The sequence below is a fragment of the Octopus bimaculoides genome, chromosome 13 (genome assembly GCF_046866305.1).
Source record: "Octopus bimaculoides isolate indiv1 chromosome 13, ASM4686630v1, whole genome shotgun sequence".
Classification (NCBI taxonomy): domain Eukaryota; kingdom Metazoa; phylum Mollusca; class Cephalopoda; order Octopoda; family Octopodidae; genus Octopus; species Octopus bimaculoides.
In genome coordinates, this window is record NC_142940.1 from 27,482,485 (window position 1) to 27,507,125 (window position 24,641).

General features: G+C 41.2%; 1 protein-coding gene across 2 annotated transcripts in view; it reads right to left on the bottom strand.

Annotated features, from left to right (window-relative positions):
• LOC106870652 (C4b-binding protein beta chain-like) overlaps positions 1–24,641 on the bottom strand; it is a 373,000-nt gene that overhangs the window by 211,857 nt on the left and 136,502 nt on the right. For both annotated transcript variants that reach the window (XM_089361584.1, XM_089361585.1), the window contains exon 3: positions 1,097–1,261. In XM_089361584.1, the coding sequence (XP_089217710.1) occupies positions 1,097–1,261 (165 nt within the window). The remainder of the gene's footprint in view (positions 1–1,096; positions 1,262–24,641) is intronic.

Here is a 24,641-nt window from a genome sequence, read left to right on the forward strand (position 1 = left end):
AAGAACAAATTTCAGGAAGAAAATAAAACATGAATAAAGCAACATTAACCAGACAAGACAACGCATTCTTACTCGTACTAATACATACTTACTTGTACTAATACTGACAATAGATTAGTCTCCTCTGGAAAAACACATTTTTAGTAATGAAAAGAATAGCTGATGAATTGGCTATTCTTCCAACACGTTTGCTTAAAGCAAATTTAACTAGCAATATAAGTGAATTCTGCAATCTTCTGGCTTTTGATTTTATTGAATTGTAAAACAATATTTCGCATAAAATTTAGTAAACGTGCTAACGTTTCTGCCAGCTCGCCGCCTTTTGCTGTATTAATACAAGTGTAATACAGTTCTGTCGTAACCGTTTATTTACTTCTGTGCGTCTTGACAGATGACTTGGATAAGAAACTTGAAGTCATGAATTATTTAGTTGGACTAACCGGATATTAAACATTTATTCAACAAAGATATTAAATTAATCTTTATTTTGTTCGTAGGTTAATCATGCAATCATATTCATTACTAATCACACACACACACGCACACGCACACACACACACACACACACACACACACACACACACACACACATATATATATAAACGTGTGGATTAGTGGCTAGGGTATTCGACTCACGATCGTAAGTGTGTGAGTTTGATCCCAGGCAGTACGTTGTGCCCTTGAGCAAGATGCTTTATTTCACATTGCTCCAGTCTATTCAGCTGGCAACTCCCCCCCCAAAAAAAAAACAAGTTGTACCTGTAATTCAAATGGCCAGTCTTGTCACATTATGAATCTCCTGTGAACTGCGTTAAGAGTATGCGTGTTCGTGGAGTGCTCAACTACTTACACGTTAATTTCACTAGCAGGCTGTTCCGGATCAATTAGAACACCGATGGACTGTTAATTTTGGCACTCAGTCGGTTATATTTACCTTCGCAGTAATATATTATTTAAAACGACTACGAAGAAAGTAAGGGACTCAATTTCTGTTATTTAATCTGGTGCTCCTCTGTATATTTAGTTAAATTATTGAACGAACAATACAAAAGAAAGAATTAATGAGTAAAAATATATAAATAAATCTGTTACTTACTGAGACAAGCTGGCAGAGTGGTATTCCATTTGGTTCCGTCACATTGGAGAGTCCGTGATCCAAATAAATGATAACCGGCTTTACAGTCAAAGGTAATCATCCCACCGTTGTGTTTAATTGTTATTTGTCCATAAGCGAAGTACTTTGGTACTTTACATTTTGTACCTAAATAAACAAACAAAAATAATAATAATAATAATATTGCTGAAGAAAAGTTAGACTAACATTAAAAATCACATTCAATGTTAGAAATAAAATAATAAATATAAACGAGTGAGCCATCCCGGAAATAACTACATATCCAGTAATATACTGGAGAGCCTAAACACCCCATTCCCAAGCAATCATCCTAAAGCGAAATAGATAGGATATATTTAATCGATACACATGAAATTAGAAGAAAAGATGGAGTTCAAAAATTATCTGGAAGTAAGCAACTGAATAAGCAGATACGGAAAAATCAACAAAAAGATATGTTGTCTATGTAGTTTGTACAAACACAGGCATAAAACTATTCTGCACTATGTTTATATTCTATATTTAAATTAAGTGTTCTGGAATGATGCCAAACGGTTTGCTTATTCATTTTCTATTTTAATTAATATCCACTAGCTCAATGAGAAACCACTTCAAGCCACCTTTGATAGACATTTTCAGCACCACATTTTTCAATTGCAGTTTAGACCGGAGTTTTAGTGATAAGCCAAACTAAGCACACAGTAATACCTATTACATCACGTCATGTGGCGAAAACTTATATATATATATATAATATTGGTTTTAAACTTTAGCAATTGGGATGGGGAGAGGTTATGTCGATTATATCGATCCTAGTGTTCAACTGGTACTTATTTTATCGACCCCGAAAAGATGAGAGGCAAAGACCACCCTGACAGCATCTGAATTTAGAACGTAAAGTCGGAAGATATATATATTTTATTTGTTTCAGTCATCAGATCGAGGCCATGGTTGAGCACCGCCTTGAGGAATTTTTTGTGGAATCTATCGACCCCAGCACTTTTTTTAAAGCCTGGTACTTATTTTATCGGTCTCTTTTACTGAACCGCTAGCTTACGAGGACGTAGACACCAGTACCGACCATCAAGCGGTGGGGGATAAACGCAGATACACACACACACCACACACACCACACACACACACACACACACACACGTAGTTCAAATTTACAAAAGACAAAGACAGGTAAGGAAACAACAAGCAGGTGTATTAGCTTAACGCTCGGGAAGAATGGAAAAGTTTCGAGCCTACGCTCTTCGACAGAAAGGATTGAGAGGGAAAAAATGGAGAGGGAAAATGAAAAAAAAAAAAAAAAAAACAGAGAGAGAGAAAACAAATGTGTAGAGATAAACGGTCCAACATGATGAAATGACCGGAAAAAAGAGGCTGAGCGAAAGGGAGACAATAATGGTGACCCGGCTGAACTAGGGTGTGCAAACACGTGTGTCTGTAAGGACGGTGTGTGTGAGTGTGTATGTATGAATGAGGGTGAGCGCATGTGGATGTATGTGTAAGCAAGCTTAAAATTGTGGGCCCTTTGTGTGCGTATCAGAGTGTGTGTGTGTATGTGTGTAATTAACCCAGTACATGCATTTTGTGAAGTGATGAGCGTTTTTGTGCGTGTGTATCCCCGAATAGACGTGTGTATATGCGTGTGAGGCTTTGTATAGAATGTATGTGAGGCTATCGTGTGTGTGAGCGTGTGCAAACGCTTCAGCCTGTGTGTGCGTATTTGAGCGTGTGTGCATGTGTATAAGTAACCTAGTGTGTGCGTTGTGCGGCGTGATGTGCGTTTCATGCATATTTTGTGTGAATGAGAAAAAATATCATGCATGCCTGCAAAGCACATCTCGAAGGAAGGAAGTCAATATGAAAACCAATAGTAAGGTCTGATGGCAGCAGCGTGAGCGAACACACAAACACAGAGAGATAAAGGAACGGTAACAAAAGTTGGGGTCAAGGACAGCGCCAGCGGCAACGGGGGGGGGGTAAGGGAAGGGTCATTGTGCTACTAATAACAACGATAACGGTGACAATATAAAAGGCATAAATCTATATACACACACATAGGTACACATGCGAAACACAGAGATGCGTACGTACACGCACGCACACTCACACACACACACACACGTACACGCTCACGCACACACGTACACACACACACACACACAAATACAGACGCAAGTGCATGAGCATATGAAGATACATATCATAGAAAAACAGAATGGAATAAGAGGAGCAGGAACACACGCGAGGATGGAAAGTGTCACTGAAGGAGTCACAGGTGTGTGACGAAAGATTTCCGGATAATGGACATGAGTTAAAATAAGAACGGTAATAAACGAGCGAAGAACGAATATATAGTGCATGTGTTTATTTGGAAAAAAAAATGACCATCCTGAAATACAACACTATATATATATATATATATATATATATATATATATCGGTGTAGGAGTGGCTGGTGGTAAGTAGCTTCTATTACCAACCACATGGTTCCGGGTCCAGCCCCACTGCGTGGCACCTTGGACAAGTGTCTTCTACTATAGCCTCGGGCCGACCAAAGCCTAGTGAGTGTATTTGGTAGATGAAAAATGAAAGAAGCCGGTCGTATATATATATATATATATTTGTGTGTGTGTGTGTTTTTTTTTTGTCCCCCCAACATCGATTGATCCAGGTGTGATTACGTCCCTGTAACTTAGCGGTTCGGCAAAAGAGACCGATAGAATAAGTACTAGGCTTGCAAATTATAAGTCCTGGGGTCGGTTTGCTCGATTAAAGGCGGTGCTACAGCATCGCCGCAGTCAAATGACTGAAACAAGTAAAAGCGTACGAGAGAATACACACACACACACACACACACACACATATACACACACACACACACACACACATATACACACACACACACACACACACACACATATACACACACACACACACACACATATACACACACACACACACACACACATATACACACACACACACACACACACACACACACACACACACACACACACACACACACACACACACACATATATATATATATATATATATATATATATATATATTTATTTATATATATGAATTTAGATTTAGATTCAAAATTGAATATGGTACTTATGTCTAGGCACCAGAATATAGTATGGTATTATCCAAAAACCATTCTAAGGGCAAGGTGATCAAAAAATCAAAATAAGCAACACGAATTTTAAAGATGATTGCAGTACGCACGTTTCATGCTACTCCATTTATTTAAGTAATGCAAGCGTTAAATTAAATGCAATATGTAGAGCAATCTTCAGCTGCACAAAAATGTAGAAAAATTACAGTAGAATAGACATATTATAATTGTGGCAACATTTAAAATCCAAGTGGGAAGAAGAATACATAAAAATCCATCTTGACATAGCCAAGGCTAGCAGGCTAGTCTACTAGCCTTGGCTATGTCAAGATGGATTTTTATGTATTCTTTTTCCCACTTGGATTTTAAATGTTGCCACAATTATAATATGTCTATTCTACTGTAATTTTTCTACATTTTTGTGCAGCTGAAGATTGCTCTACATATTGCATTTAATGTAATGCTTGCATTACTTAAATAAATTGAGTAGCATGAAATGTGCGTACTGCAATCATCTTTAAAATCCGTGTTGCTTATTTTGATTTATATATATATATATATATATATATATAATACAAATGATATATGAGCATATGCATGTATACATACATATATGTACATACCTACATCTATATGTATATACAGATGCATATCCGGGTACAGGACGTCAAAAAAAGGAACGGGAACATAAACAAAGCACAAAAAAACGGACTTTTTTTACGGACAACAGAATGAACACATAGGAAAACAGACAAGCCACATATGGAACTTTTCCTTCATCATCTGCCTCTATTCTAAACTAATAGATATATACATATATCCATACATATATGTACATACCTACATCTATATGTATACATACATGCATATATGAGTACAGGACATCAAAAAAACCTTAAACACAATGAGAAACGAAAACCGAAAACAGAAAACGAACTTTTTTCGAACAACGAAAATAAAATAAAAAAACAGAGAAACGAGACATGCAACATAAAGAGTATATCCCTCCGTCAGTTGTTCCTGTCCATCTACTTCGCGTATATATATATATAAATATATATATATATATATATATATATATATATATATATATATATATATATATATATATATATATATATATATATATATATATATATATATATATATATATATATATATATATATAAATATATATAAAACATTGATTAGAGAACAAACATCAAATTCGAGTCAATGACTTTATATAACACCACGCTACAATACATTTGATCATATATAAATATTACCAAGGCCTTTATCATATAAAAAGAATTCATATATAAAAATATAAAAAAACACAGAAGGTAAAAAATATATATACAAATAAAAATGTAAATATATAGAATGGCCAGTCAAGAATTTATATACAAACGACTAAAAATTCTAAAGCGCGTCATGCGACTAAAAACCTAAATAAAATATCAATCGACTAAATTTTTTTTTTTTACTTCCCTCAATTAAAAAATCTCAAAAAAGTTCATGTCATAAAAACCATGGTAGGTCAGAATTCAGGAGCGTGAGAGAATTCCACAAAATCAAGTCAAACGCATCTCTGGCCATTTCGGGAGTTCACTGCCGCGATTCGATTACGAGTTAAGGTGCATCTCGGCAATGAACCCCTCATCAGGATGAACAGGAATATCAACAATTAGTCGTTCACACACACACACATATTTATATAGTAACAAAAAAGAAGGGATTTCGATTATCCCCACGTGGTGAGTTGTAATATATATAAGAAATTAAAAAAAGAAAATACACACACTTTTCATAGTTTTAATATAATTTTTAATATATCGACCGGTTTCGCTTGCGCTATTCATGATATTATGGTTTACTTATTTGAATATGTATTTTCTGAAGAAAAAATTTTTGTCCATGTTGTGTGTAATGATATTTACGAGTTAAAAAATAAGGGGAGGTAATTGGTTATCGTTATTATAAAGAGCAAATCCATTTCCCGCAATACATGCAAATTCCTCTCAGTGAACATATAGGAAAAAAGTGCAGATAACATCAAACCAAATTTCACAGTCTTCTCCTTCTACCAGTGCAAAGACACAATTTCTCCACAAGAACGTTTAAATAAAGAAACTTTTTTCATTGAAAAATACAGAACACGTCTTGATATGCATGCATATTGAAATATGTAAAAAGATAAAAGTTGGTTAACTTTTTTACATATGTCAATTCACGATTACATCACTACATAAATCCCCTCACTAAACAAGTTTTTCGAAACCCTTTGTGTGTGTGTATGTGTGTGTGTGTATGTGTGTGTGTGTGTGTGTGTGTGTGTAGGTGTGTATTCCCATCCCCTTATCGAAAGCTGAACAGTTATCTCCCTTGCCCACAACAATAGCAATAATAGCGATAACCAATTACCTCCCCTTATTTTTCTACTTATGAAGTCATTCACTCGTAAATATCATCACACACAACATGGACAAAAATTTCTTAAGAAAATACGATGGTGATAACCAAAAGTACCGATATTTTTCATAAAACTAGGAAAGAAAAGCCAATTTTTTAATGGGGGGTGAGAGCACCAAAAGTACCCATATCTTTTTTCTTTTTATAAGAGCATTTTCTAAAAATTTGTACTATAATATCAGCAAGTGGACATTATTTAGACAATGCGACAGGAAGCAGTAAGCATTTGGAAAATGTTATTACTTAGCAGAGAAGTAGAATTACGAGTGAGTTACGACGATTATAAGTAGTACAAATCAAGAACATGAACTACGCATTTTTATCAACAGAGTTAATTCCCCTGTACGTTCAGCTTTGGAAACAAATTGGGCCTACTCGATCGCTGGAAATATACGTATTTTTATATTTATTGTTGAGTGTGCGGTTTATTCTATATATGTATATATATATATATATATATATATATATATATATATATATATATATATATATGTGTGTGTGTGTGTGTTTGTGTGTGTGTGTGTGTGTGTGTGTGTGTGTGTGTGTGTGTGTGTGTGTGTGTGTAGGCCTGCTTCTCAACCACATGATTCTGGGTTTAGTCCCAATGCGTGGAATCTTGGACAAGTGTATGCGCGCGCACACACATATACTTATCAACACACACACACATGCATGCGCACACACTGACAGACAGGACTGACAGAGGTATATGTAGTCATGTATTTAAGTCCGAGATCATGAGATTTAAGTCCGTCATCCTGAAGTGCAAGCCTTTCGCAAGCAAAGTGAGCTAAGACAGTTCCCGGAGTTTGTATATATGTAGGTGCCTGCACTTATTTTGTATGAACATAACTCTTTAGTTTACAGGTTTTTGTGCGTACGCTTGTGTGTCTGCATGATATTTTTTACATATGTGTCTTTGTAGATGAATTGAACTAAGATTCATTTAAAGAATCTCCAGTGGAGCTTGGAATGTCTTACAAATTTTTATTGTGTCGCTTACAGTTTGGATTCCAAGGAAACGCGTCATTTTTTCTTTCTTTCTCTCTCTCTCTCTCTCTCTCTCTCTTGGAAAGTCCCAGCATAAGTCTCGCATTAGTTCACCATAAATGCTCTCTTTTTCCTAAGTTTTGAAAATACTTTCACATCTGCCAGTTGACCTTAACAATGGTGCATGCCTTAAATCAGGTTTGTTGGTTTTGCAGCGGATTACAGTTTTTATTGGAATATTCTACCAATAAAATTTTGGTTCTTACATGCCCTTGATGTATTTACCAGGGCAATCCTTCCTATGGATAACATTGCAAATAGTTTTTGCAAGTATATCATGTCTCAAGAGTAGGTTGGATCTTGCGGGTATTTTAGGAGAGCTTGCTGGTGATGTGGGTGATATCTTCTAGGCTGGTATTGCATAACTAACATTTTCCATCAGAACGGGGTGAGTGGCGTATCTTTGTGTTTTTTTACGTCTCAAGTATTTTTTAGCTATCTCCTGTTCTTAGACAGCAAAAGCATAGCCTTGTAAGTGTGATAGAATGTATCTATTTCAAGTCCAGAAGAGGCGCACTTTCTGTTAATGCTGCAGCTATCCTGTAGCTTACGGAATACGTACCAATCCATTGCTTCTGCTGTTACTCGAGGTGCCAAGCGCCCCTCCTCGGTCTACACTTAATCCAGGAGTGCAGCTCAGTCAATGAGACGAACTGTGGAAGAGTGAGTCTGACAAACCGTGAACACTTCTGCTCACTGTCAAGAAAACGCTGGAGATGCTGTAGCCTGAGCGCATATCTGCGCATCAGCAACCACGGCATGCCCAGCCCTCCATTCAATGGCTGTTGACAGCAGATAGAGCGCCTGACCAGTGGAAAGCGCCCCTTCCACAGAAAGTGGAAGAGTAAGCGCACCAGCTTGGTCGACCAGGAAATGGTGCAAAGGACGACAGTCAAGCGGTAATAGATGACGGATGCGATGTACGCATCACCACCTCCGTTCGACCTTTCAGGGACAGCTTCTCTCGGCCCATTTCTGGGTGAGATTGGTCAGCCTGTTCGTTACCTCGTCCCAGTTTTTCTCCATCTGGATGTCTGGACCGAACCAGATCCCGAGCAATTTAACCGGACCGTCTGTCCAACGCCCCACGACGCTGTTGGACGGCATGAACTTGTCTCTTCAGGTGCCGAGCTGCAAGACCACTGACTTTTCTGCATTAATTTTTGCTCCTGTCACCGCTTCATATTCGTTTAGTGCGTCGCCAGTCAGGTCTATATGCCAATGCCTTGACACAATCACGGTGACATCATTGGCGTAAGCTGACACGCTTCTCTCACATCCTAAATCACGTGGGACACGCCTCAATAGCTTCAACTTCCGCAGTAGTGGCTCAAGAGACAGTATATACAGAAGGGAAAAGAGAGGACACCCCTGACGGACCGAGTGCAAGATGCTGAATGATTCTGACAGGTTCACCCGAACAACAGAACAGATGCCGCTGTATAAAGCAGCGATCCATGCACGGAAGACCAGACTGAAACCGGCTGTCCTGAGAACAGCTGCCGAGTATCGATGGTCGACTTTGTTGAAGGCTTTAGATTGATCTAAATTGATCGGAGCCACAACCATGCCAGCTTTTTTACCCACCCTCACATGAGATGGAGGTTGTGAATAGTCCTGGTTGGGATGGCATATATTTGCGCCTCACCAATCAGCTTGTTCACGACAAGCGCCAACCTCTTGGCTAACACCTTGGCCAAAATCTTCAACTCTGCATTGAGCAGAGTGATGGACCTGAAAATTTTCTATAACGTTCCCCTTGTTTGTGTCCTTTTTCAACATGCCACCGCCCCTCGACAAACAAAAGTTGGAATTCTCCCATTTTGTTGCCAGTGGAGGTTGACGTGTGCCGAGAGGCCCGCAAACAAGTCTGGCATTGAAATATAAAACTCGTAGGGAAGACCATCCAAGCTCGTCGATCTGCCTCTCGTACAGCTTTTCCTCGTCTCCTGTACTCCCCAGGCTGTTATCGGTCTTTCGCAGCACTCTGCCTCGCTCGCTGAGAGTTGGGGCAGGCCATTCAGGTCGCGTCCCGAACAGTCGAGCAAAGTGCTGCTGAAAGGCCGTACACATCTGCTCTGGTTCAAATACTACACGCTTGTGCTGGTCCACCAAACACCGAATGGTGGTTTTGTTGCCACGTTTTGCCTCCGCCACTCGAGCCTATCGAGCGGCTTTAGTCCCCTCCCCGCTTAATGGACGTGCCTTAGCTCTAACAACACAGCCATCGCATTTGGCGTCGAAAAATTGGTCGAGGGCCAACCTCGCCGCCAACACGTCGGTTGCGACACCTTTCCTAAGTGCCTCATCTAACTTTCTAACTAAATTTCCCTCTATTCTATTTCTTTCTACCGCTAATGCCTTACTAAACCTAAAGGATTCTACTCTAATTGCCCTTTTAAGAGCAAACTACCAGTTGTTGTTGGCGATTGCCCCCGTCAACGTTCTCTTCACTAAAAGGTTAATCCGGTCTCTGTAAGCTTGACATGCCGGTAACGACGTGTTCAGCTTCCAGTAACCGGGATTCTGTCTTGGAGCCTATCTAAGTCGACCGTACAGATCACGAATCTGTGGTCTGTGTAGCTGACTATCTGAAACTGGACAACCTATACTATCCTTATCCGCTGGCTTACAAAAAAACTCTATCTAAATACGATCTAGATGATTCCTAGTCCACACTGGCACATTCGGGTAATCTAGTCGGTACCTGGCAGGTGGTTGAAAATATCTGAGCAGGGGTGTGAGGCTTTTGCACCCATCTCTCCTGTCAGATATTTCCACACGATCAAAACGTTCGTCTAAGACAGCGTTCCAGTCCCCTACTAGTACTAAAGTGCGAGACGTTCCTAGGAAAACCTTCAGATGCTTGAAGTAATCTGGCCGCCCTGCCCCTGTCGGAGGAGCATAGGCAGCCATTGGTCTGAAGGTACTGCCATCACTGGTGTTCACACCCAGGACCATCAACTTACTTTCTGGATCCAGGAAGATTGCCTTTATTTTCAGATCCAGGCCTTTCCGGAAAAGCACCGCAGTACCACCCGGCCGACACGGAGATAGGAAGATTTCGTATCCAGCAAAAAGGGTCATGAGGTCCTGTGGTTCGGAAAGCCTGGTTTCACTAATGGCTGTTACGTCTACACTGAAGGACCTCTGATCGTTTAAAAGGTGACCTTGTTTCCTAGGCGACCCGAGGCCCCTGTCATTTATACAACCTATTCTGAACATCAGCGTGCTAAAAAAAAATAATAATTAGGGTGGAGAAGAGCTCTACTTACTACTGTTCTCTGCTGGGGTGGCCTCTTTGTTGCTTCGTGTGGGTGTTTCCACGAGGTTTTTGTAGAGTCGTTTGCAGAGGGTTCCCTGAAATGACCCAACAGCTTCTGGAAAGTTCGTTTTTATAGTGTTGTATGTGTGTTGTGTGGCTTTTAGAATTTGTATGTGTGGTGGTGGTACGTTTTGCGTCGGGAAGAGAAAATCTTCTGTTGTGATGTCTGTTTTGTCTCTAAGATGTGTCACAAGATCTGTGTTGTTTGTGTCTATTGCTGTGAGGTTGATAGCGCTTGTGAAGTCTGTCTGTGTTGTAAGTGGTAGTATTGGTGAAGGTGGTGTTGTTGTTTGTTGTGTGTGTGTGTTGCTGCTGCTGAGGAGTTCAAATTGTTTATTGCGCCTCCCCTGTTTATCCGATGTCTCTCTAGATATTTTCTTTCTTTTGTTTTTGGTGGGCAGTGTGCCACTCCCCCCTCTCGACCTCAGTACTCGAGCAGTCCGAGTGGTTTTGGTCGGGAAGGAGGATGGATGTCTTGTGGGTCTTTGTTTAGGGTGTCCCACGGGGCCCCACCCGTTGCTGCTGCTACTGCTGTCAATGCTGGTGGTGGTGTCACTCCTGATGGAGGTGGGGGGGGGGGGTGCTACTACTGCTCCTGATGATGGCACTCCGGCCGGCGTCAACTCTGTTGCGGGTGTTGGTGGTGCCCCGACGACGGACGCAGGCAGCGTCGCTGCTGGTGTTGCTAGTGATGATGGTGTCGGTGATGCGGGGACCACTTTTTTCTGCTGTGGCTGCTGTAGCTGTTGCTTTATATGGGACAGTTGACCTTCAGGTGTCTGTCATCTCCGCAAAGGTAACACCTTGACCTCCTGCTCTCCACAGTGACGTGAAGCCTGGCGCCGTCTGGCAAATTTATCGAGCCGGTGATGGAATTTATGCTCTCTTGTTCAATTTGAACATGGAGCTCCATCCACTGATCCGACCAATTTTGTTGGTGCAACTTGTGCACTTCCAGTATTGCGACGGTATTCTCTATGCCTAAGGGGACAGCGGTCACAGCCAGCATATATTTATTTCTGGGGGCACCTCCCCAATTTTTATTTTTGTCACGCGCCGACCAAAGTATGACGACACGAGCAAGAATTCCTCCGTTCTTAGAGACTCTGTGGAATGCTGTTTTGCTGCTTCTTCTGATGCAAAACACACTTCCACAGAACCGTTACATATGTTTTGTATTTCCTGGTCTGAGTATTATTTCGAGCCGCTGTTGAGTTCCACTCTTTTTTTTTTTTTTTTTTTTTTTCTTAGGCATTTATATATACTGTCTTTCTGTTCGTTTCTCTTATTAATTCATTAGGCGTGTTTAGAAGTACACCGTTTCCATTTCTTGTTAACGGGTCCTTTGCGTTTTTTATTTGATCCAATGTGAGATTGAGTTTTTCCTTCATTTGTCTCGCCGCTGAAGCGAAACCGCGTGCGTCATGTTTGTCTTTTGTATAGGCGTCAGTACTTTTTCTTTTCATTTTTGTTTGTTTTTGGTTTGACTTTTCTACGTCGTCTTTGTTCATGGTGATGGTGGTGGTGATGGTGCTGGAAGAATTTTCTTCTTTCTTTTTCTGTGTGTTTTCTGTGTTGCAGACGTGTTTAGAGACGGGAAATCAACAGAGTATTGGTTGTTATGATAGCTACTTCTACTCCCCTTGACAGCGGCTTTTCGTTAAAACGAAAACCAAAAATATTTTTTAAAAGGACAAAAATGTCAAAAATTGCTCCTAAATGGGCGAACTTTCAACAACAAACTCTTCTAGTTAAATAGAAAGGTTCACAAAATTAACAAATTCAACAAAGCAGAGAAATAGCCTTCAAAAATTCCAGCTTACGCAGCTCACAAAAACACATCTACACTCGCCGACAACAGCAATAATAATAAATTCTTTTTTGGCCACAAGGGCTAGCATAAAAGCAACACGAAATAACAAAACATGACGATACAAAGGCTTTCAGAACATAAATAAAACAACAAAGAAAAATAAATAAAACTCCGAATGCGGGGAGGCGCTTTAAGGCTACTTGGGGAAAAACTCACAAAAGCTACGGGTGCCCTTTTATTTTTCACAAATGCATGCTCAAAATGGATCCTTTCACACTCTCCACCCCCACTTTCCTTTTCAAGTGAAACTTGAAAAAGGGCTTGGCCAAAGAGGAAAGTGTGTGTCTTTAGCCCTTTCAAACGTGTCCACCACACCACATCTTTTGCTACAGCCACCAAACGAATAAAAATTGCCTGCCCCTCCCGCTAAAGGAGGGCGGCGGGGCAATCTTCGCTATGGATTCAGCTGATAGCCAGATCCGTCCTACACGCAACAGCAGCTGTTCGATATTAATAAAAATAATAATAATAATAATTTCTTCATTAACCACAAAGGTTTTGCATAAAGAAAAAACAGTATGAACAATACAAAACAAATATAATGTGGGGTTGCAGAAAGTTGTGTAAACAATTAAAAAGCACAAGAATTGAACATAACAACAACATTACCCCAAAGAGGGAGACCTCTTAGGATTGCACGTGAAAACTCCACAAGTCCACAACAGTCCTGACCACCAGAGTAAGTGCCCTTTCTACTTTGTCTACAGGTGCATGCTTAGAGTAGGTCCATTCACTCTCGGTTCATTCTTGTGACATTCACCCACCTTTTAGTAAAATTACGGGTGGGAAGTGGAGGGCAGAACTTCCCTCCCCACCTTCACTTTCCTTTTCAAGTGAAGTTTGAAAAAGATGATGCAGACTTGGCCAAAGAGGAAAGTATCTGTCTTTAGCATTTTCAATCTGGTCCACCACACAACCTCTTTCGCTAAGGTCACAAGGCAAAGAAAAACAGCCTGCCTTTCCCGGCCAAAGGAAGGCAGTGAGACTATCTTCACAATGGACTCAGCTGATAGCCGGGTCGTCCTACACGCGACAGCGGGTGTTCGATATAAACCTACAAGTCAGAAATCCTCGGGCACTGGACGAGAGCATGCAGAACGGTTTCCTCGCTTAAGCCCGACTGACTGCCTGCATCTCAGGCAAGCCCGGCTAACTGCACTTCCGTGCCTGTCGAGTTTATCCCGAACAGGTACTGCCCCCCCCCCCCCCCAGTAGCACTACTAGGCCAAGGATTTCTGGAAGTTATCCATGGGCGCCGGGCCGAAAGTTCTCCCGAACAGACCAGCCAAATCATTCTTGTCGACGTTGGCATGCTCAGCCCTCCATTCAGTGGGTGTTGACAACAAATGGATTGGCCGACCAGTGGAATGCGTTCCTTCCACAGAAAGCGGAAAAGTAAGCCTCCCAGTTTGGTCAGACTCGAAACGAACAAAACACGAAGATGAGGCGGTAGTAGATGATGGGTGCGATTTAAGCATTCGCCACCTCTGCCCCACCTTTCAGGGATAGCTTTTTCTCAGCCCATTTCTGGGTGAGATTGGCCCACTCTGCTCCCCACCACATCACCTGGTGATCTGGACGGAACCAGACCCTGAGAAATTTAACCGGTCCTTCTGTCCAGCGTCCCACGACGCTGTCGGAAGACATGGGCCTGCCTCTCCAGGTGTCGAGTTGCAGGCCCAATGAACAGGTGGCCGACAGCTCCAGGCACAAAGGCATAAAACCCAGTTTAGTACAGCTCCACAAAACAGTGTCATTAGGGACAGCTAGGATACTTAGGTGGGTTCTTGGCATCTAAGGTTACTTGTAGCCCGATGATAAGATTTTTCTCTTTTCCAACAGTCTAATCTGTTGTGTGTATATGAAAATAATAATAATAAAAAAAAAAATAAAAAAAAATAAAAAAAAAATAATAATAATAATAATAATAAGGGAGGTCGAGGACTACTACAGCTGGCATTATCAATGAAGGTAGCCACAATTGGCCTAGACACCTATATGAAAAACTCTGAGGACTGGATGCTAAAACTTGTCTTAAAATATGAAAGCAAGAAAGCATCTTACTCAGTAACAAAACAGGCAAAGGAATATCTAAGTGAATTCCAATTGCAACAAATTCAAGAATTAGACGAACTAGAAACACCTACAGAAAAAGCTAAGCGCTTGAAAACCCGTGCTAAAATTGCTGCCTTAGCTATTATGACTGAAAAATGGCATGGAAAACCTCTCAATGGCAAATACCCAAAGAGAGCGAATAATGCAGATATTGACAAAGCCCTTACCCACCAATGGTTAATGGCCTCTGGATTGAAATCAGAAACAGAGGGGTTTATCATAGCAGCCCAAGATCAATGCCTACCTACAAAGAACTACCAGGCCAACATATTAAAGAACGGCAGCTCCCCATTATGTCGTATATGCCAACAACAAAATGAGACCATCGATCATGTTGTCTCCATGTGCAGTCTGCTTGCGCCTACAGAGTATCTCAACAGGCATGATAGAGCTGCACAATATATTCACTGGGTAATATGCAAAAACCTGGACTTGCCCCATGATAAAAACTGGTGGGAACACAAACCACCCCCAGTACTTGAAAATGATCACATTGCACTCCTCTGGAACTTCACCATTCAAACTGACAGAAAGATAGACGCAAATAGGCCAGACATCATACTGAAAGACTTCAGACAAAAATCATGCCTCCTCATTGATATGACTGTCCTAATTGATATAAACGTATCTGTCAAGACCTACCAAAAACTGAGCAAATATAAAGATCTTGAAATAGAAATTAGCAAAATGTGGAATCTGAAGACGAAAACAATACCTATTGTCATAGGTGCCCTGGGAATGACAGCGAAACGGGCTGATTACTACCTAGCTCAGATACCAGGAAACCCCAAAATGGCTGAAGTCCAAAAGATAGTGCTCATGGGAACTGCCCATATCCTACGTAAAATAGTCTATGTGATCTCAAATTTTAAAGCAAACATAATTTTCTTATGGTTTCTTAAACATTCACTTGAACAAAACTGTACAAATCCAAATATATGGTACCCTAGGCATAACACCTACATGAACTTCTAACTTGTTGTCTCTTGAGGTCTCTGGGTGAGACTTGGATCCAACTTGTACAAATGCAAAACAAAAGTCAAACATAAAATAATAATAATAATAACAAATACCCTGGTGCACTACTAGGTACTGGCTCTCATAGCTTCTTATCTTAACTGATAGGAAGTGTTATCATGTACATGTTTTATCTTAGTATAAAAAGATGGGCTACAGCAAATATTCTGCTCAATACCACAGATCTGCTTGTCAGTTGTTTGACCTTAACCAGTTGAGCATGTCCCTTGGTGGCTGACGATATGTGCATCTCTGATCACGAGCAGAAGTAGTGAGTGAGCATCATGGCCACGTGTTGAGAAGAATTCTTTGGAGTTTGAATAACTCTGGAAACGTGAGTGTTAAGGACCATTTGTGCGGGATGGGCTACTCGACCTGAAGAAAATTCTAACTGGGCCCCACCTGTAAGGTCATGCGCTGTTTATCTTGATATGAGATCATCATGTTGCACACATATGATTGTGATGCATGTACCTGGTGAACCCTTATCAGACGGGTAGTCATGATGGGTATACTGGGCTTCGTATATTTTACCCCAGTGTCACTTTGATGGCATGCACTGCTCTCTCACTCATTATTATTATTATTATTATTATTATTATTATTAATATTATTATTAATAATAATAATAATAATAATAATAATAATAATAATAGTAATAATAATAATAATAATAATGTATGTAAAAAGGAAAGAAGGAGGACGGGGATTGGTGGGTTGTGAAGGTTGTATAAGGGTAGAGGAGAATAGCATGGCTTGGCATGTCAAGGGGAGTAAAGAAGAAATGATTGAAGCAGTGAATATGCAGAGAACTTTAAAAATGAACGAAGCTGTAGATCCAACACAATTTAAGAAAGACCAGAGAGAGCAGAGGAAGAAACTTTGGCAGGACAAAAAAATGCACAGTGAGTTCTTGAAGAATAAAGATGAGATTGATGGGAATGGGTGCAGAAAGGAGACTTAAAAGGGCCCACTGAGCATTAGTGTGCAGCACTCAAGAACAAGCTCTCAGAACAAACTACTCCAAATATCACATTGATAAAAGCACTGACTCGCCACAATGCAGGATGTGCTCTGAGAAGGGAGAAAGTATAAGCCATATTGTTAGTGAGTGTTGTAAGCTCGCACAACGCGAATACAAAAGGAGATACGACAATGTGGCCAGATATGTCCACTGGCTGTTGTGCGGTAAATCAAACCCCGAGGGAGCCGAACAATGGTATGAACACAAACCAGAACGAGTAATGGAATATGAATACGGCAAAATACTCTGGGATTTGAACATACAGTGCGACCAAGTCATAGAGGCAAGACGGCCAGGTACCGTGATCATCCATAAAGATGAAACAGAAGCAAGAACAATAGATGTTGAAATACCAGGCGATTCGAGAGTCAAATGTATGGAAATAGTACTGGAACTGAACCCGAAATCATATGGTTGGTAAGCAAGCTACTTTATTTCATAAATATTTGCCATAAATGCATTACAAAGAGGGGACGAACAAGGACAGACAAACATAAAAGGGGTGAAGTAGCTGTATCGATTAAATATTTACAATTTTAAATATACAAGAATAATTTGATTATATTTACAATGTTCGATTAAAGCATTGCTCATTACAGATGCAATTTGTAATGGCTTTCCTGAAGGATAGGCATCCGACCACTAGGGTAGACCCCTTGCTTTTTCTTTCCCTTGTTTTTGGCTTCCACTTACCTGGTGCCAAAACACTCCCAGCTTCCTCGCCACAGGCTTCCATCTTCTCATGAATCTGTCTCGTGACAAGTACCTCTTCTCCAGCATGATCTTACTACTGAGGTGGTAGCAAAAAAAGTTAACTAACCCTGGCCAGATACAAAGGTATCCGTCACTATGCCTCTTACGCGCGTCTTCCATACTGTTTCTTTCAGTATGGCTACTTCGCAGGAAAAGCAAGCCTTCCTTTCCCTGTTGAGGGAAGGAGGCGGCACAATCTCAATCGACTTGTCCGTGTTAACCTTTGCTCTTGCCACCGCCTCGTAACTTTTGATAGCCTCTTCCACCACTGGAAGCTGGCCCTCATCCGTCACGCTGATGGTGATGTCATCCGCATACGCCGTAGCTCCTCTTCTACACCATAGATCATGCGGTGCACCCCCTATCGCCTCCATCCTCCGCAGCAATGGCTCGAGGGCCAACACATACAAAAGCGGAGACAGGGGACACCTCTGCCGCACTGAGCGTTCGATCCCGAACGGCTTCGAAAGGAAACCGTTCACTTTTACGACAGACTCGATGTCGCTGTACAACGCAGCAATCCAACCGCGGAAGGTCGGGTCTAGGCCAGCCTTCCCGAGGATCGCCGCCAAGTACCGATGGTCGACCCTATCGAAAGCCTTAGACTGGTCTAAATGTACCAGTGCCCCCCACCCCTGCACCAGAAAGTTTTTCCACCCTCTCTAAGGAGTAGTGTATAAGGTGTAGATTGTCGTAGATCGTCCTGCCCGGGATAGCGCACGTTTGCGCTTCCCCGACAAGTTTGTCCACGACCCGCGCCAACCTTTTCGCTAGCACCTTGGCCAAAATCTTTAACTCCGTGTTCAGCAGAGTTATGGGCCTGAAGTTCCCTATTTCGTCCCCCTTGCTCGGGTCCTTCCTGATCAACGTCACCACCCCTCGGCTCACAGACTTGGGAATTCTCCCGTTCTGCTGCCAATTGGCGTAGACGCTGGCCAGCAGGTGCCCGAACAAGTCTGGCATACTTTTGTAGAATTCGTAAGGCAGACCATCGAGATCGAGCGACTTCTCCCCGGGGCATTCGCCCAGTACCTCGATCACCTCCTCGGCCATGACTGGCCCCTCACAGCACTCAGCCTCTCGTGCCGAGAGACGCGGGCCGCCAGGCAGGAAGTCCCTAAGGGCCTCGCCATGATCCAGCGCCCTGCCACTCCCGAATAACTCGGCAAAGTGCTTGTGAAGCGCCTCGCACATCTCGTCCCATCCATCGACCGAACACCCATTATCATTGACAAGAGACCTAATTGTGGCATCATTGCCACACTGGGTTTCTACCGTACGGGCCCATCCGGCAACGTTAATTCCCTCACGGCCCAATGCGCGTACTTTAGCCCGAACTCTGCACCCCTTGTGTTTGGCTTTGAGGTGACGGTCCAAGGCCGTTCTCGCTGCCAAAATGTGAGATGCAGAGCCCAACCTCAACGTCTTCTCTAGGTCCTTAACTAGTTGTCCTTTTATTCTGGCCTTATCTAGTTTAGCTGACGGCTAAACCTAATAGACTCAAAACGAATGGCTCTCTTGAGGGCGAACCACCATCGGTTGTTAACCACAGCGCCGGTACTAACCCTTTAATCCGGCTATGGTATGCCTCGCAAGTCAAAATAGACTTGTTCAGCTTCCAGTAGCCGGTTCCTCTCTTAACTGTACTATCTACATCCAGTGTACACTTGACCATTCTATGGTCAGTGTAAGCTACTTGATCGAGCTGTGGACAGCTAAAACTAGACTTATCTCCAGTCCTTATCACTATTCTATCTAAGTAAGACTTGAACCTTCCATCGCCGCTCATCCAGGTCCACTCTGGGACGTTCGGATGGTCAAGTCTGTAACGATCTGCCAGCTGAAAACGCTTAAGCAGATCTACGACGCAAGAGTTTACTTTCCTATGGATCGAGCCAACGCTATCGATGCGTGCATCAACTATAGCGTTATAGTCTCCTAACACCATTAATGTCTTCGACGTTACGAGAAAGTTCTCTAAGCGCCGATAATAATCAGTTTGAAATCCTCTAGCACAAGGTGCATAGATCCCGATCAACCTGAAGGCCTTACTACTGTATGTCACATCAAGGACGACCAGCCCACCTTCTGGGTCTACATAGACTGTACTTGTCTGCAGAGCCAAGCCTTTTCGAACCAGTACTACTACACCCCCTCACCCTCCGGTCCGGCTAGGAGACATGATTTTCTCGTAGTCATTTAGGAGGGGCGAGAAGGCTTGTAGACCGTCCAGCTTGGTCACTGTAGCAACCATCACATGCATGTCATGTGATCTGAGGTCGTACAGCCACTCCTGTGTATAATAATAATAATAATAATAATAATAATAATAATAATTATTATTATTATTATTATTATTATTATTATTATTATTATTATTATTATTATTATTATCATCATCATTATTATTAGTAGTAGTATTATAAAATGGCAAAAAAGAGAAGTGAGGAAAATGGAAACCAAGACCAGAAAAAGGTTGACAGTACACGGAGCCTTCCACCGTAAGAGTGACACCGATAGGCTTCCAGAAGAAAAGGTGGGAGAGGTTTGATCAGTTGCCGGGACTGTATCGAAGCAGAGGAAAACAGTCTAGAGTGGTATATAAAAATGCCGTGGAGCCACTGTTGAAACACACGAAGAAGGCCGGCGTCATTAAAACTGAAAATTGTGTAACTAAAGGAAAATTTAAACAATAAATGACCAAAGAAAAAAAGAAAAAGCATGAAAGGAAAAGAAAATGTTCGGTCAGTTTACAAGAGATGTGAACGCCAAGACAGATGCAGAGGACCGGTGGCTATGGATGAGGAGGAGTGTCCTGAAGATAGAGACAGAAGCACTCATATGCGCAGCTCAGGATCACGCGTTAAGAACCAGTTACATGAAATGCAGAATAGACAACACTACCGATAGCGACAAAAGCAGAATGTGTGGTGAGAGGGGTGAAACGGTATGGCACATCGTTAGTGAGTGCCTGAAATTGGCACACCCAATGCAGGGAGAGCAAAAGATAGTATTAAGAGTTAACTGCAAACGTAAACAGACTGCACATGAAAAGAAAGAAAAGTGGCTGAGGACTGATTAGTATAGACCATTGTATAAGGAGTGAAAGGAGAACGCTTGCTGAGTATTTGATAAATAGTGACGAAGATCTGCTGCAATAGACTGGGATCCATATTATTATTGATAATCTTAAATGCTATAGGCAGAACGATGGTGGTAATGATAATCACTGTGGTTATGGAGGCGACTCAATGCAAGCACGTTATTTGTATATATGTGTATGTATATACATGTGCACGTGTTTATACAAATAAAGAGAGGAAGAGAGAGATGGGATCTCACTAACAACTCTCGCGGGAAACCCACGAACGACTCATGAAATCATGATGCAACACAAGGAAAAAATTAACGGCGAGAATGAAGCCGATCATGGTGAAAGTTTCCCGCCCGGCACGTCCGAAGCCACCCGCATTAGAGGCAGTGATCTGGCATCGGACGGCCGTTATGTCACAACAGATCACATACACGGTGTGCGCAAAAACAGACATAAGTGGATGAAGGAAGAGTACGATACACTTATTGAATGTCATGAAAAAGCAAAGCTGGAAAGAAGTCGCGGTGTAGGCCGACGTACCATGAAATTTTGGATGGAAAAGGACATGTGTGCAATGTCAGAAAATAAACTAATGAACCAAGTGAGAGTGATTAGGAGGAAGGATTACTTAACAGGAATAGAAATATCTCAGATTAGTGAGAGTCTGAGAGCCCTGTGGATTGGCTATGAAGGTTGGTCGGAGTTGAAAACAGATAAGAATTGAAAGCATGGAGAAGAGTAGACAGGAGGAACAGGGAATGGTGTTGGGGCTATTAAGGATGACGAACAGGAACGTTATACAGTGAACCCTGATACTGCGGTGGGTGGACATGCAGGGGAAATGAACAAATTAGATAACGAATCTCTTGAAATTCAAAGACGACTCACCGACTTGATGAATGCTCCAGAAGAAAAAATCCACACGAATATGAGATGGGTAGATAGGAGTATGATAAATAAAGTAACACAAAAGATAAATACTGTCATACCACACATCCAGACGGAGGACATAACACAAACAAGGAATCTTCTCCGGGCTATTGCGCTACTTGTTGAGAAGAAACTACAACTTAAGAGAACAAAAAATGGCGGAGCAAAAGAACCATGGTGGAAACGACACATTGAAAGGGATATAATGTGGGCAAGGCAAGATCTAGGAAAAATAAAGCAATGGTTAAGAGGAAACTGGAAAAAAAAATTAGAGAAGAAATATAAAACACGGAAGAACGAGATTGATGAATTAATAGAGCAGTTAAAACAGAGGATCATGACAAAAAGCCACGATCCTCTGTTTTTGGGGAAAAGAAATAAGCAGTTCGAGAATAGATTGTTCAAAAATAACCCGAAGCAATTCTTCTGAACTTTAGGAGACAATGGGGAAAATATTACCCCTGAAGCAAATCAAGCCAAAGAGTTCTGGAACGGATTATGAGGAAACAGTGTGGTGCATAAAAGGCATGCAAGGTGGATAGGAACTATCAAGAGAGTTACAAGAAGGAAGGAAACAAAGGAATATTGTCATAAGCACGGGTGATGTGAAAGAACAAATGGGTAAAGTTCCTAACTGGAAAGCCCCCGGACCAGATTGGATTCATGAATTCTGGCTGAAGAGATGCCACGCGGTGCATGAAAGACTAGCAGCCCAATTGAATGAGAGTGCCCAGAAAGGTACAGTCCCCGCGTTGATGGTGACTGGAAGGAAAACACTTGTAATGAAAGATAGAAGAAAGAGGGAATGTTGTGGGAAACTACCGTCCCATAGCATGCCTAAACATAATCTAGAAGATACTCACTGGAATATGTACGGCAAAGACATATACTCCCCTGGCACAGGAAGAAATACTACCTGGTCATCGATAAAACAGTTCTGAGGCATTGTAAAAATAAACATCATATAAACATGTCTATGGCTTGCATTGACTTTAAGAAGGCATATGACATGAAGCCTTATTCTTGGATCGTTGAATGCCTGCAGATGTTTGGTGTTGCTGACAACATCACAAATTTTCTGTGCATGAAAGAGTGAAAAACCAAATTGTACTCAAGTAATGTATTCCTTGGAGAAGTTAATATTAAAAGGGGAATCTTCCAAACTGACTCGTTTTCTCCGTTACTTTTTGTAATTGCACTAATACCCATAACAATGACATTTAGGAAAGTTAAAATGGTTTACCGATGTGGGAAGAAAGGCCCATCATTGAACCATCTTCTGTTTATGGATGAACTGAAATTGTTTGGGAAATCTGAAAAACTGATAGATCCCTTAACCAAAAAAGTCCAGAAGTGTGGTAGGAACATCGGTATGGAATTTGGGATTAACAAATGCTCAATACTTAATATGAAAAGAGGGAAGAGAGGAGCCTGCAGAGGATTGCGGTTACCATCAGGAGAGACCATGAGTGAACCCGACGGTAGTGGGTATAGATATTTAGGGATTTGGGAGCTGGATGACATTCTACACAGAGAAATTAGAGTCAAGGCCTGCGAGGCGTATCAAAAAGGGGTGAAGATGGTGTTGAAATCCAACTTGAATGCCAAAAATTTGATTACCGCAATGAATATCTGGGCAATTGCGGTGGTCAGATAAAGTGCATCCATCTTCAAATGGATTAAGGATGAAATATCAACACTGGAAAGAAGGACGAGAAAGTTGATGACGCTGCATGGGGCGCTACGCTCTGAAGCAAACGTAAACAGACTGTATATGAAAAGAAAGAATGGTGGCAGAGGACTAATTAGTATAGACCATTCTATAAGGAGCGAAAGGAGAACGCTTGCAGAGTATTTGATAAATTTTCAAGATATCACTAGCGGCATTTTCTTCCAGGAAAAAAAAAAAACAAAAAAAAAACGCTTCAGGCAATTTTTAGAAGTTTTGAATCAAGGTATTGAATTTTCTGCTCATGAAATAAATTTCTACTAGGCATGCACTTCCAGAAAAGTGCAGTTTCACCAACATTGTTTACATGCTCTGGCGTGAAGCCACTTTCGCAATAATATTCTTTAGAATAATTAACATCAGCCACTTTATCAGTAACGACAGCTTCACCAGTTATTTTTACGTTGAACGAATTCGAATGCTTGTTAAACCTTCCTAACAAGCCTTTTGCAACCAGAAAAGGCTTTACATCAGCAAATTGTCATAGAATCATTTCCTTCTTTTTCAATCACAGTTGTGCTTATCGGCACATTACGTTGAGCTTGATCCTCGATTCATACACTGAAGAGCAGTTCCGCTTTAAGCATCACATTTGATCTATAAAAATATAGGATCCAAGCAGTTAACGTTTTAGCTTCTCGAATAATCGACTTAATTTTATTTCTATTGTCATGCATTGTCTACACTACAGATGTGGTAAGCTTATCAAATCTTTTAAAAGTATGTTTAATGTCCAGAGTAATCCCTTTACGGCTCTTTTTGGCAACAATGCCTTCAATTCTAATTCATGGCCTGTTTCCAAACATTTCGAATTGTCAATAAATCCAACATCGGCAACGATCAACAGTTATTCTCAACAAATACGTAGTTAAAAACCCTATCTGTAAAGAACTTTTATGAGAGAGAAAAAAAAAAAAACGTTATCTTATTCTTGGGGAAGAAAGAACGGAAATGAGATGAGAGGATGAAAGAGTGGGATAGGAGGAAGAACTCAATGATTACAGTTAATTAAAGGGTTACCAGCTTC